Here is a 15036-nt window from a genome sequence, read left to right on the forward strand (position 1 = left end):
GCGACAGTTGCAATTTATCCAATGACCGCATACACAGGAGGAGTCATGTTGACACATGTAAAATTGCATGACAGAAGTGTGTCATGCGAGTTGTTCAAAGTGTTCCCACTAGGTTTGTGAGAATATTCAAGCACTTCAAGCTTTCAAACAAATTTAAATGATTGGAAATTTCGATGTATTTGAAATAAATGAAAGGTCCACATGCAGCTTCCTGTAAAGATGATTTCACTGCTGTAGAGGAATGTTGTACCAAGAATGCATCTGTCCAGAGAAAATACCCACTTCTGCGAAGCCTCACTTTAAAGATAAATGAATTCATATTACTCTCGCATTGATTCTTTCAGTTTAGAAGATTATTATAAGGGCTAATATGCTTAAAGTGCAGTAAACTTTAAAATGCAACATATTTTACAGCAGCTCACTTTCAATCAACCTAAAGTCAAATCCAGCTACTGTTCAAAGTTGTTTCCACCTGTTTCAACCAAAGAGAATGACACTTGCACCTGCCTTGTCTCAATTAAAAAGGATATTGTATAGGTTAGTTAGGTCATGCCAAATATAATCTTTCTTTTTATAATATGTGATATATAATATTTGAATCCAATGTTAAATTATTTGTATCAAACAACCATTTGCTTCAAACCTAAAATTTACTATATGCACAAGCCTAGTTGCCACCCTAATCTCAACAAAGTGGGCACACCGACCAGGTCCCAGTATGCACGCTGTGCCCGGCGCAGTTCCTGTTGCAGCCTCTGGGCTTCCAGATGGAGTCCCATGAGGAGCGGGGAGTCACGTACACACGAAGGCACTTCCCCATCCGGGGAGTCTGCCTCGTCCTCGGGGATGGGCGCCAGGGGCCCCCCTCCCTTGGGGCCTGGCTGCTGCTGCTGCTGCTGGTCCCTACGACACTCGCGCTCCACCAGGTGCGCCCGCAGGCGGCCATACTTCACCTGCACACAAAAAGGCACTTCTTTGTCTCCTACTACCTCAGGGAATCGCTTCTTTTTTTCTTTGTATTTCAGTGACAAAGGCTCCTGCAGTCAGGCACTGCTGCTCAAGCCCTATGTGTTTGGCAGCCTTCATAAGTAGCAACTTCAAGAAAGGAGGTATAGTACTGTATAGTACTACAAAAAGTATTGTCTTTTGGAACACCTAAAATTTCTCCAAAAACATCGTCGTGGGCCATCTTGAACAAAGCGATCACGTGGTCCCGTACTTAGAACCTGCATTATAAGCCATGAAATTCCATAGTCTATTGAATATCATGGTCATCTATAAAAATAGCTTACCATTTGTCCATAATTATTGCAGAAAAAAAAAGAATTCTGCAGTTAAGTGGATACAAAACAAAGTGTGCCCAGCACTTCTTTAAAATGTTAGCGCTAGCAGCTTTTTATGCGTGCATTTTAGACACAATAATTCAGGTAGCCACAACCAGCAAATTTTGATTGTGGGCTGAAAATTGTGCGAAAGTGTCCAGGCGAAAATTCAGAGCAAGAATTCTTCTGAGTGACTTGTGTCTAAAGCAAACAAGGAATATTCAAGTGCCTCTAGCACAATTCTAGCAGCAAGTTCCTTTCATTTTCAGCAAGTCAAACTGATTGATTGCACACCAGTGTTGAACAGCACCCTCAGTCTAGGTGTAGTTAGCGGAACAAACAATAAATACCTGTGCAGAATGAAAGACCAAGCAAGGAGAAAAGCGAAGGAGGAGAGCAAGTGACCAAACCAGATGTGCTCTCGGCGTGACACAGGTCGCCAACAATGTCATTACTAAGGCAAGCAATCATTTGGGCAAACTGGTAGTCTGTGGTGATCACTGCTCAATGAAGCAAAAAACAGCGTGACACACAGGACATTGAGAGGGACGAAACAAGTGCTGACAAGATAGATGTAGCAATCGCTCGCTTTACAAATTTTCTCAAGTAAGCGATCCCCGAATCTTGTCTAGGGGCAGTGTTCATCCCATCAAACAATGTACCACCGGCTTCACTAACAGGTGCTTAGACTGTGCTACTACAGTAAGCTTATTGCCTTCTACAGCCAACCACACTAACAAAACAGTCATCAAGAAAGGGCTCACTTTCAGGAACAACAGTCCTTCCATTTTGCATCAGGTGTCACACTTTAAGTAGCACAACGAGCAGGCATCAAAGCTGTCTTTTTAGCAAAAAATACATTTTCTAGAACGTGCAAAATGGTGGACAGAGAAGGTCACACTTGAGAATTCGTTCCCGAGGATTAAAATTTGTACCAAGTTCTAGTTATGCATGCAAAGCACCTGAAAACAAACAGTTTATATTGTAATGAGTCTGAATGACGGACGCTCTACTGTTACTGAAGAAGACGATGATCATCGGTGGCTGTAGTAGTAGCTCGCGCACGCCGCTCGCCGGTAGCCAGGCCTGCCTCATAAAGCACCTTTTGCCAATCTGCGTCCGAATGTTACTCGTCGTACAACACCTCTATTTTAAGTGGTGGAGGAACCCGGGTTCCCATTAACCTAAAACTTCGCAATCGGACGCTACCCTCACTGTTCACCATGACTGCTCCTGGCCCTTCTCAAGCTGCCCCACCAACGACAGTCTTCTGTACTGACGTGCCTTGGCAACGCGACCCACCAATTTTTCGCAGCAATGACGAACAAGACGTCAAGGATCGGCTCATCGAGTACGAAATCGTAAGCGCTTTCAACAAATGAAACGCCTGCGACCAGCTAACGAACGTGCGCTTTTACCTCGCTGATGTGGCCAGCCTTTAGTTCAAGAACCACGAAGGCGAAACCACCAACTGGACCACCTTGTAGACTACCATCGCCGCGCTCTTAAGTCGTCCCGCTGTGCGATGGCTTTGCGCGGAACAGCGTCTGCATAGTTGAGTCCAGCTCAGGGGCGAGACCTTTACAAGTTGCATCGAAGATGTCTAGTCTCTTTGCAAGCGCGTAGATGCATCTCTAACCGAACACGACAAAATCAAGCACATCATCAAAGGAGTTGACGACAATACCTTCCAGATGCTCGTCGCTAGGAACCCACAGACTGTCACCAACATTGTCCAGCTTTGTCAGGAGTACGACGAGTTGCGTGAGCAGCGTGTCTCGATGCGCAAGGCCGCTGAAGATACAGATAAAGTTTCCGTTCTCATGCATGACGTTGCTGCTAATCACACCGTCTTACTGCCCCACATCAAAGAATTCATTCGTGAAGAAGCTGCGCGTCAACTTTCTCTTGTGGCCAAAGCATCCGAGCCAGTGACCTTATTAGACCCACGTCTACGCCAGGTCATTCAGACACAGGTCACGCAGGCGCTGCCTTCATTGCCATCAGTCCCTGTGCCGCTGACCTACGCTGCCGTCGTTGCTAGACCACCAGCCCCACCTGTCTCTAGCGCATACCGGGGCACTGGATCCTCCTACCCTACGACGCTGCCTACATACACGGCACCCCATCCTACTTCGCCCCCTGCACCTGCAGTCCTTAACCCATGGCGCACCTTCGGTAATGGACCCATCTGTTTTGCATGCGATTTTGTGGGACATACAGCATGCTACTGCCGCCATCGCAACTTCCAGCCACCGGACTGTGGGAATTCTGCAAATTACCAGGCTGCCCAGAATCCCCAGCGACCATCTTCCCCTATTGCCGACTCGTTGTCCCCACAACGCCCTGTCGATTCTCACCGGTCATTACCGCCCCGTCGCCGATCTGTCTCCCCAATGCTTAGGCTCACAAGCCCCGCTCGAAAGGAAAACTGACAGCCGCAGTTCCAGAGACAAGAACTGCGTCATCGTCGAACTCTCCAAGACCTCCTCTTTGTCCGCGCAACGAAATTATAGTGCTAGTAGAAGGTGTTGCTGTACATGCACTTGTCGACACAGGCGCCATTGTTTCTGTAATTAGTGAAAAACTTTGTCACCGTTTTAGAAAAGTCGCAACACCGCTTACGAATCTTGCTCTGCGTACAGCCACCTTCCATTTCATCGCGCCGTCGGCTCAGTGCACAGCACGTGTTCTTATTCAAGATGTTTGGTACGCTGTCAACATTGTTGTTATTCTCCGTTCACCTTACGACGTCATACTAGGATGGGATTTTCTTTCTACTCATCAGGCCCTCATCGACTGCGCTCGTGCTAAACTCACGTTGACGAATCCATGCTTTAATATCGACCACCACAGGCCCTCGAAAGTGTTTGATGATATATGTTGTTTAATGGCGGAAGGGCCATTGATGGCCAAAGAGCGCCAGGAAATGATATCGGATGAGACAAATGGTTATGGTAAATGGCTGTAAAAGGGCCTAAAATTCTGCGCTCTATAGATGCGTAAGACATATATTTATTAAAATCATGAAAGTGAAGTGAAGCATGCCTGGTGAGAATGAGTCCTTAGTTATCAAGACATCATAAAATAGGAGCGTTATATTAGCACCGATTTCTCGTCAGCGCCCTTGGTCTCAAGGGCCGAAAGACAGGTGCTCTTTTGGATGTAGCATCCGCAGCAGCAGCCTCCTTTCAGAGGGCGTGCTACCGATCACTTGAGTAGATAACATGGAAAGTATTTACTTCCTTTAAGAATGCATTCAATGCATTATATTTAAAAAGAGGTTCGCGACCAATAAACATAGCTGGGTGAAGGGGTATGTATTCCTTGTACGCTAGTGGAAAATGTTTTTTCCGGTAAGTCTCTAGCTCAGAGCATTCAAGGAGTATGTGGAGTACGGTAAGTGGAAGGCCACATCTGTGACAGCTGGGTGGGTCACCACCGGACAAAAGGTGTGTGTGCGTGCTGTGTGTGTGTCCTATTCTAAGCCGACAGAGACTGACCTCGGTACGGCGCGTTTTCGACGTGGGTGGCCAGTTACCGAGGTATGGTTTAATCAAGTGTCACTTGTTATGAGTTTGTAGATCCCATAACTTCTGCCAGTAAGCCCTGAGCTTTTTCCGTATGTTTGGTTTTAGGTCCATAATAGGGACAGCAACTGAAGAGTTGGCAGTGCTTCCGGTAATTGACGTGGCGAGCTGGTCGGCCAACACATTTCCTTCAATCTCGCGGTGTCCTGGCACCCAGCACACGACGATATGTTGCTTGGAAGCATAGGCCGCGCAGAGTATTGAATAAAGGAATATAATTATAGGGTTTCTGTGTTTTTTTAGATTTTTCAACGCTTCTACAACACTCAGGGAGTCCTTGTATATAACTACTCTAGGCGTATTCAATTCTTTGATGTGTTTAACGGCTACGAAAAACGCATAAGCCTCGGCTGTAAAAATGCTTGTGCTGGTGGACAGAACGCCAGCATCCGAGAAGGATGAGCCGACCGCCGCATAGGACACCCCAGTATGGGACTTGGATGCATCAGTATAATATTCTGGACAGTCATATTTATGTTGCAGCTCTAAGAAATACATCCGAGTGTGTATGGGGGAGGCATGCTTTGTGACAGCTACGAAAGATGTGTCACAGTCTATAACCTGCCACTGCCATGGCGGGAGCCGCAGAGTGGGGGGCTGAGGTGGTATTCAAGCAGTGGGATATCTGTTTCTTCAGCTAGGTCTCTAACACGCAGCGAGAAAGGGCGTGCCATTGCGGGCAGATTGCAAAAAAGTTGAGAGCTGGACAGGTCGTTGATGGTGGAATTTGCGGGTTGCTCACTGTTCGCATTTGCTTTAAGGAAATATATGAAGGAAGAATATGTTCTCTGCAGATAGAGTGACCTCTCGTCCGATTCCACATAAAGGCTTTCAACTGGGCTTGTTCTAAAGGCGCCTGTGAACAGGCGGATGCCTTGATGATGAACAGGGTCCAACATTTTCAGAGCGCTTGGCGTGGCAGAGTGATAGACTATTGCCCAATACTCAAGGCGTGAGCGTATAAGGCTTCTATACAGATTCATGAGGCACTTTCTGTCACTGCCCCATGTTGTTCGTGACAGCACCTTTAGGATATTCATTGTTTTCAAGCATTTATTTTTAAGATGTTTTATGTGCGGTACAAAGGTTAACTTCGCATCTAAAATTATACCTAGGAACTTATGTTCTGTGTTTACGGGTAGACGCTCACCCTTAATGACCACTTCAGGGTCAGGGTGCAAGCCTCTTTTTCTAGAAAAATGGGCACAGGTGCTTTTCTGTAGGTTCAGTTTCAACCCGTTTTCATCAGTCTATTTGGATACCTTGTTAAGGGCAAGCTGAACCTGTCGCTCACAGATCCCAAGAGAACATGATTTAAAACCTATCTGCACATCGTCGACATATGTTGAATAAAAGATATTGTCACGGGCTAAGTAGATGCCTGAGGATGACGACGACGAAGTGCTGAACGGGAACGTGCTCGGACTGCAGCAGCGTCGTACGCATTAGCTCGCCAGTATATTCGCCAGTACGTTTTTGCTCACCAGTGCATAATTTATTCCCCGTAACATCATTGGTGGAAGGTGCGGGGTACCACTCGCTATACAGCCCAACGAGCTGGATCTTCGCAGCGGACGGCGCATTGCAGCTACCACGATGACTGACCAGGCTACTCAATGTCAACAAGATCCGTCAGCCCCGCAGCCGATCGTTGTGGTGCAACCTCGTGACCCAGGTCCATTCAACGGCACAAGTGGCATAGACGTCGATGACTGGCTGGTTCAATATGAGCGCGTCAGCAGCAGCAACCATTGGGGTCCGACGCTTATGTTGGCGAACATCATTTTCTACTTGCATGGCACGGCAAAACTCTGGTATGAGACACATCAAGAAGAGTTGACTAGCTGGGACGTCTATAAGCAGAAATTGCGCTATCTATTTGGGAAACCCATCGAACGTCAAGTGGCCGCAAAGAAAGAGCTTGCGACTCGTGCCCAGACATCCACAGAGCCGTACATCGCGTACATCCAGGACGTGTTGGCTTTGTGCCGCAAGGTCGACAAGGACATGCTCGACGAGGACAAAGTCGGACACATCCTGAAAGGAATTGCGGATGACGCCTTCAATTTTCTCCTGTGCAAGGACTGCTCGACGGTGGAGTCGGTCATCGCATGTCGTCGCTTCGAACAGGCAAAAAGTAGGCGCATAGTTCACCGATTTGACCGCCTTCCCAACACGGCGGCTACGTCCTCTTGCGAAGATTTGCCCACACTACACCAACCACCAGCGCCAGAAAACGTCACCAGAATAGTCTGTAGGGAACTCGAGGCTATGGCTCCCGCTATGTCTAGCGTCAGCGCGCCAGGACACAACCTCGATGCTGTTTCAATGATACAGGCCGTGGTTCGCCAAGAGATCGCGAATATGGGCATTTGGCCACCTCATCAAAATGCCCCTGCTACTTCCAGCTCGGCTCCAGTCGTTGCGACTGCCACTCCGAACCGCACATTCGCGCCACGACGAAACCCAGCTGAATGGCGCACTCATGATGATCGGCCCATATGTTTCACGTGCCATCGGATAGGACACATCGCTCGCCATTGCCGCAGCCGTTGGACCTCATCACCTTGACCGAGCTTCTATGATTGGCGGCCTCGCTCTGAACGTGCACCTTATGCCCCGTCCTACCGTGATGAGACAGGTGCAGAGCATAATCCAGAACGTCGGACCAGCCGCTCGCCATCGCCCATGCGTCGTCAGTCCCGCTCGCCCCAACCCCGCCGTTCTCGGTCTCCCTACGATGGTCGCTCGGAAAACTAGCCGGTGCAGCCCCCGGAGGTGACGCTGCATACACGACTCGGACTGCAAATCCTCTGATTACTCCCGACCATCGGTGCAACCTCCTTACAATTCTCGTTGATGGTTTACCTATAACTGCTCTTATTGATACCGGTGCACAAATATCTGTGATGAGCTCAGACCTCCGCCGCCGCCTCCAAAAAGTTCTGACGCCTGCGATTGCACCTACCGTTCGTACAGCGGATGGGAGTACTCCTGCTATGCTTGGAATGTGCACTGCGCGATTAACAATTTCTGAGCATCAAACTTCAGTTCTGTTCGCTGTACTGGAAAATTGCCCTCACGACCTCATCCTTGGACTCGACTTTCTGACTTCACACGCTGCGCTCATTGACTGTTCCAAAGGTCTTCTTCAGCTCGAACTACAATCCTTTTCGGAGACCGTCTCTACCAGCCCACCTCGTCTACGCTCTGTCGATTTCCTTAGACTTCCGCCGCAGGCCGCAGTCCAAGTCCAACTCTCGCCATATCCTGCAGTACCCGATGGTGATTATGTTGCTGCCCCAATTTCTGACGTCACCATGACACGCAATGTTGCACTCCCCACACGGTGGTTACCGTTAAGGACAACCGAACTTCGTTTCCAGTCCTCAATTTCGGCCTCTCAGCGCAAGTTATTCCTCGCCGCATGTCACTTGCGCATCTTACACCACTGGTCGACCACACAGTTTCCGCTTTAACCACCGATTCGCCACCCGATTTTTCATCAACGTCGTTCTCGTCACGTTCCTGTACCGACCTTTTCAAGCCAATGCTATCTGACAAGCTCACCTCTGAACAAGTCTCTGCTTTCTGCCGTGTGCTTGCTTCTTATCAGGACATCTTTGACTTCGGCGACCGTAATTTGGGCCAGACATCCGTGGTAACCCATCGCATCGACACCGGTGACGCTCGACCCATTCGCCGACAACCCTACCGTGTGTCGGCCCCGGAGCGTGCTATTACACAGCGAGAAGTCGATAAATGCTTGATAAGGGCATAATCGAACCCTCATCTAGTCCTTGGTCCTCACCCGTTGTACTTGTTAAAAAGAAGGACAATAGCTGGAGATTCTGTGTTGATTACCACCATCTCAACCATATTACCAAGAAAGATGTATATCCCCTACCGCGCATAGATGATGCACTCGACTGCTTGCACGGTGCCAAATATTTCTATTCAATAGACCTTCGCTCAGGCTACTGGCAGATCGCTGTGGACGACAAAGACAGAGAGAAGACGGCCTTCGTGACTCCTGATGGACTTTACCAGTTCAAGATGATGCCTTTTGGATTATGCAATGCCCCCGCGACATTTGAGCGCATGATGGACTCTCTCCTTCGAGGCATGAAGTGGACCATCTGCCTCTGCTATCTTCGACGACCATCTTACCCGTCTGTCCGCAGTGCTTGATGTTTTTCGACGTGCCAACTTGCAACTTAACTCGTCCAAATGCCGCTTTGGGCAACGCCAAATTTGCGTACTCGGCCATCTTGTGAACGCTGCGGGCGTTCAACCAGACCCTGCGAAAGTCCGAGCAGTTCGCGACTTCCCCACACCCCGCTCAGCCAAGGACGTCCGAAGTTTTCTGGGATTGTGCTCCTATTTCCGTCGTTTTGTCGAGAAGTTTGCTGAAGTAGCCCGTCCTCTAACCTGCCTCCTCAAAACGGATGTCGCATTCACCTGGGGCCAACAGCAAGCAAAACCTTCTCGTCGCTGGTTGACATTCTCACCAATCCACCAGTCCTAGCACACTTCGACCCATCTGCCGCCACGGAGCTTCGTACTGACGCCAGTGGCCACGGCATAGGCGCAGTGCTCGCGCAGCGGCAACAAGGCATGCACCGCGTCGTCGTGTATGCAAGCCAACTGTTGTCGCGATCGGAACAAAATTATTCCATCACAGAACGCGAGTGCTTAGCTCTCGTCTGGGCCATTGCGAAATTCCGACCGTACCTGTATGGCCGACCATTCTCAGTCATTACCGACCACCACGCGCTTTGCTGGCTCTCCTCACTCAAGGACCCTACGGGACGCCTTGGTCGCTGGGCGCTGCGCTTACAAGAGTATACTTTTTCCGTATCCTATAAATCCGGACAACTTCACAAGGATGCCGACTGCTTGTCCCGTTACCCAGTCGATCCCTCTGACACGAGGAAAGATGAGCAAGAGGCCCTCGTTCTTTCAATTACCGACTTCACCAACATAGCTGCTGAACAACGCCGCGACCCCTCTTTGCGTGCTATTATCAATGGTCTGCACTCTCCCCACCCTGACCACTCCTTACAACTGTTCGTTCTTCACAACGAAATCTTGCACCACTACAACACCCGCCCTGATGGTGCTGAGCTTTTACTCGTTCCTGTGCATCTTCGCTCACACGTTTTGGCCCAGCTGCATGATGCCCCCTCCGCTGGACACCTAGGGGTGTCACGCACGTATGACCGCATTCGCCGCCGATTCTTTTGGCCTGGCTTCTACCGTTCTGTGCGACAGTACGTTGCGGCATGCGACCTCTGCCAGCGCCGCAAGACACCTGCTCTGAGACCTGCTGGTACCCTCCAGCCCATTGAAGTACCAGATGAGCCATTTTTACGAGTCGGCCTCGATCTTCTAGGACCCTTTCCCGTGTCGGCCACCGGTAATAAGTGGATTGCTATTGTTACCGACTACGCAACGCGGTATGCCGTTACACGCGCCCTCCCCACCAGCTGCGCTACTGATGTAGCTGATTTCCTTCTTCATGACATCATTCTGCGTCATGGTGCTCCTCGTCAGTTGATCACCGACCGCGGCAGCTGTTTTCTATCTAAAGTAGTCGACGAGCTCCTGCAATCCTGCTCTACCCACCACAAGTTCACTACAGCGTACCATCCGCAAACCAACGGCCTCACGGAACGCCTCAACCGTACCTTGACGAATATGTTAGCGATGTACGTCTCCAAGGATCACAAAGATTGAGACATCCACTTACCTTTCGTTACCTTCGCATACAACAGTTCACGTCATGATACAGCTGGATTTTTCCCTTTTTACCTACTGTTCGGTTATGACCCGCCTTTGCCCATAGACACCATGCTCCAATCTGACGCCCCCTCATCGACTGCTTATGCTCGTGATGCCCTGGCCCGAGCTGACATCGCCTGCCAAGTTGCCCGGGATCGTTTATGTGCCTCGCAGCTTAACCAAAAGAGTGCTTACGATCGCCGGCACCGCGACGTACAGTACTCTCCGGGGTCACTCGTCTTGCTGTGGTTCCCATCATGTCGTGTTGGTCTCAGCGAAAAACTAATGTCCCGTTACGTTGGCCCCTACCGCGTCATACGCAAGGTCACCAGCGTGACCTATGAGATAGCTCCACTCCATACCACGTCAGTACCAGCTTCAGTCCCGACCGATATAGTGCACGTCTCACGGCTTAAGCCATACTTCTCACGCCTCGAGGATTGATCGCACCGGGACGGTGCTTCTGCCGCCGGCGGGTAATGTCACGGGCTAAGTAGATGCCTGAGGATGACGACGACGAAGTGCTGAATGGGAACGTGCTCGGACTGCAGCAGCGTCGTACGCATTAGCTCGCCAGTATATTCGCCAGTACGTTTTTGCTCACCAGTGCATAATTTATTCCCCGTAACATCATTACGTGGGATGTACAGGCGGAGAGAATTCATTTTTATAATAAAGAGCGTACAGCTGAGCACCCCACCCTGTGGCACCCCGGTTTCCTGTACAAATGTTCGGGACAGAACATTGCTCACTCTAACGTGGAATGTACGATCAGACAGATAGCTTTCAATGACACTGAACATATTACCGTGTATACCTATGTGTGAGAGGTCTCTCAATATTCCAAATCTCCACGTAGTATCGTAGGCCTTCTCCATGTCGAGGAACACAGATAAGAAAAACTGATTATGAACAAAAGCCTCACGTATGTGTGCCTCGATACGTATAAGATGGTCGGTGGTAGATCGGCCCTCTCTAAACCCGCATTGGTATGGGTCGAGCAATTTGTTTGTTTCTAAGTAGTGGAGTAAGCGGCAATTGATCATTTTTTCAAATAGTTTGCAGAGGCAGCTTGTTAACGCTATAGGTCTGTAACTTGATACAGTAGAGGGATCCTTTCCCTGCTTCAAAATTGGAATTATAACAGCCTCCTTCCAGGAGGAGGGGATCACACCAGAAAACCATATGCGATTATAAAGAGAGAGGAGGGTTTCTTTAGTTTCGGAGGGTAGTTCCTTCAGCATCGCGTACATTACATTGTCAGAACCTGGGGTAGATGTATTACAGCAGCTGAGTGCTGTTCGCAGTTCAGCTAAGCAGAATGGTTCATTATATGCCTCATTTCTTGCGGATTTTCTTTCTAACTTTTGTTTTTCTATTCGTGCCTTGTAATTCTGAAAGAATTCGGAGTAGTGTGAGGAGCTCGATATGTGTTCAAAATGTGTGCCAAGAAAGTTGGCTTGATCCTCCAAGCTTTCCCCGAGGCTATTTACTAGTGGAAGGCAATACGTTTGTTGGCCCTTAATTTTCTTTACCTTATTCCACACTTTTCCCTCATCTGTGTATGAGTTGATACTCGATATAAACTTTGTCCAGCTCTCTCGTCTAGCTTGTCGACGCGTTCTCCTTGCCTGCGATTTGACCCGCTTGAAATTTTCCAGGTTTTCAGCTGTAGGGGAATCGCGAAGCAACGCCCATGCTTTGTTCTGAGTGATCCGTGCTTTCCTGCATGCGTCGTTCCACCATGGGACTCGCCTTTTAGAAGACATGCCGCTTGTTTTGGCAATACATTTAGATGCGGCATCAAGTATAAAAGCTGTAAAATACGTGACGGCGTCATCAATGGTCAGTGCAGACAGCTACGTCCATGTCATGTGTGTAAGAGTTCTATACCCTTCCCAATCAGCTGAGTCAATCTTCCATCGAGAAACCTGCGGGGGTAGTTGATCTTTGTTCGGCGCACTCAGGATGATCGGGAAGTGGTCACTCCCATAAGGGTTTTTAAGAACGTTCCACTTAAAAACAGGTAAAAGGGACGGTGATGAAATGCTAAGATCTATGAAGGAGTACGTGTTGTTTGCAAGGCTAAAATACGTAGGCTCCTTTATATTTAAAAGACATAAACTAGAAGAGGAAAGGAGCTGCTCAATGAGACGTCCTCGCGCATCACAGTGAGCATCGCCCCACAAGACATTGTGTGCATTAAAATCACCTAGAACCAGAAACGGCTCTGGGAGTTCATCTATTAATGATTCTAGATCACGTCTGTGTAGCTGTTGATGAGGTGGTATGTACACAGAACATATCGTAATGAGTTTATTAAAAAGTACAGCTCGAATGGCCACTGCCTCAAGGGCCGTTTGGAGCTTCAAATGCTGGCATGCTATACTTCGATCAGGTATAATGGCCACACCGCCAGATGGTACGACAGCATCCTCCCGGTCTTTTCGGAAAATAATATATTGCCGTAGGAAGTCCTTGTGCTTAGGAGTTAAGTGCGTTTCTTGCACACATAGCACTTTCGCGTTGAACTTACTCAGAACTTCTTGGACGTCATCTAAATTTCTAAGTATTCCCCTCACGTTCCACTGTATGATGCTGTCCATAGTAGAAGAAAAAAAGGAAGAAGTGCTGTGTGCAGAAAAGACGGTGATTAGCTCATTTTACAGGGCCTTTGTCAGGCGCTGTAATCGGCGTTCTGTCTTTTTTGGGGCGGTCGAGAGAAGCTCGCCGCTCCTTCGGCGCTTCCTGCGCCGTTTGGCTTGAACTGGTGTCCATAGCCTCTTGCAAGGCACTGGACGCCCGCTCTACAAAGCGATCTGTGCGTCGCTTAGACTTCGCCTCGATCGACGAAGTCTTTGTCCCCACCGAGCTGGGGGTCGATAAAGCCCCCTTGGCTTCGTGATTGCCCTGGCTGCTGCCAGAGATTGTAGAGGTCACTGGTGTGGACAGGCTGAATGAGGGCAGGGCAGCGCTGGCTGCTCCCGCCGTAGGGGCTTGTGGCGTTGGCCTCAGCACGCTAGGCGCGGTCCGGGCAACTGCCAAGGGTCTTTGTGGTGCCGCCCCTCGTTGCACCACTTCGGCGAAAGGTGTTTTCAGTGCCAATGTTAGTGAGACCCGTTGCCTTGCTTCCCTGAATGTGATATTTTCCTTTACTTTTATAGTTATTATTTCTTTTTCTTTTTTCCAGGCAGGGCACGCTCTGGAGTATGCGGGTTGACTACCTTCGCCGTTAGCACACAGGACCTCATCATGACTACATTCATCAGCACTGTGGCCGGTTGTGCCACACTTAGCACTGATCAGCTGCCCTCGGCAGCTCTGGGATGCATGACGAAATCGCTGGCATTTGAAGCAATGCCTCGGGTTTGGAATGAAGGGTCGGACATGGAGTTTTATATAGCCAGTTTCGAGAGTCTCAGGTAAAGTGGTTGAGTTGAAGGTGAGTATTAAGTGCTTTGTTGCTATTTCGTTGTTGTTACGTCTGACTTTGATGCGCTGGACATGTATTACACCTTGGTCCTTCCATCCATCAAGAAGCTCTTCCTCACTCAGTGTCATCAAATCTTCGTCCGATACCATGCCCTTCACTGTATTCATGGTACGATGTGCGCTCACAGAGACGGGGATGTTACCAAAGGCTACAAGGTGCGAGAGTTTATTGTACTGCTTCTTGTCTTTTAATTCGAGAAGCAGATCTCCACTTGCCATCTTTGTGGCCTTATAACCGGTTCCAATGGTCTCTCTCAAGCATTTGGCCACAAGGAAGGGTGAGATTGCTCTAGCTTTTGTAGATGATTGTTCGCAGTGGAGGACAGGGTATTTTGGGAAAGTTTCTCTGTTTTTGGGTCAAAGTAGTGAAGTTGCGTCGGTGCGTACCTTTTTCGAGGCACGATCAGTTAGAGAGGGGGTCGAGGATCCCATGGGAAAATGTGGATTTTTCGGTAACGGCGCCTACCACCCACCACGGAGTCCAACAAGGGGACGTGGCAGAGCATGTGGGCATGTCTGCACAACGCCAGCCGTACGCAGTAACTATAACCCAATATGGTATACCCTAGTTTGGATACCCACACAAGGTTAACCCTTGCCGCCAGGAAAAACAGAAGTAAATTGAAGAGACGAGAAAACAGGAAAGATTGAAAGTAAGAGGGAAAGACGAAGATGAAAAGAGGGAGAGACAGGAAAAGGCGACTGCCGGTTTCCCCTGGGTCGGTCAGCCCAGGGGTGCCGTCTACTACGTGAAGCCGGGGCCAAAGGGGTGTGTTGCCGCCACTGGGGGACCTTAAAGGTCCAATCACCCAGTATTGGCTCAACACCCAGGATCCCCTTTTCCCCAG

General features: G+C 49.2%; 1 protein-coding gene across 1 annotated transcript in view; it reads right to left on the minus strand.

Moving 5' to 3' along the window:
* LOC119168599 (uncharacterized) overlaps window positions 1-15036 on the minus strand; it is a 242134-nt gene that overhangs the window by 120153 nt on the left and 106945 nt on the right. Inside the window, exon 5 of the mRNA XM_037419998.2 lies at window positions 708-953. Coding sequence (XP_037275895.2) covers window positions 708-953 — 246 coding nt within the window. The remainder of the gene's footprint in view (window positions 1-707; window positions 954-15036) is intronic.

This window comes from Rhipicephalus microplus, chromosome 3, assembly GCF_043290135.1.
Source record: "Rhipicephalus microplus isolate Deutch F79 chromosome 3, USDA_Rmic, whole genome shotgun sequence".
Lineage (NCBI taxonomy): Eukaryota > Metazoa > Arthropoda > Arachnida > Ixodida > Ixodidae > Rhipicephalus > Rhipicephalus microplus.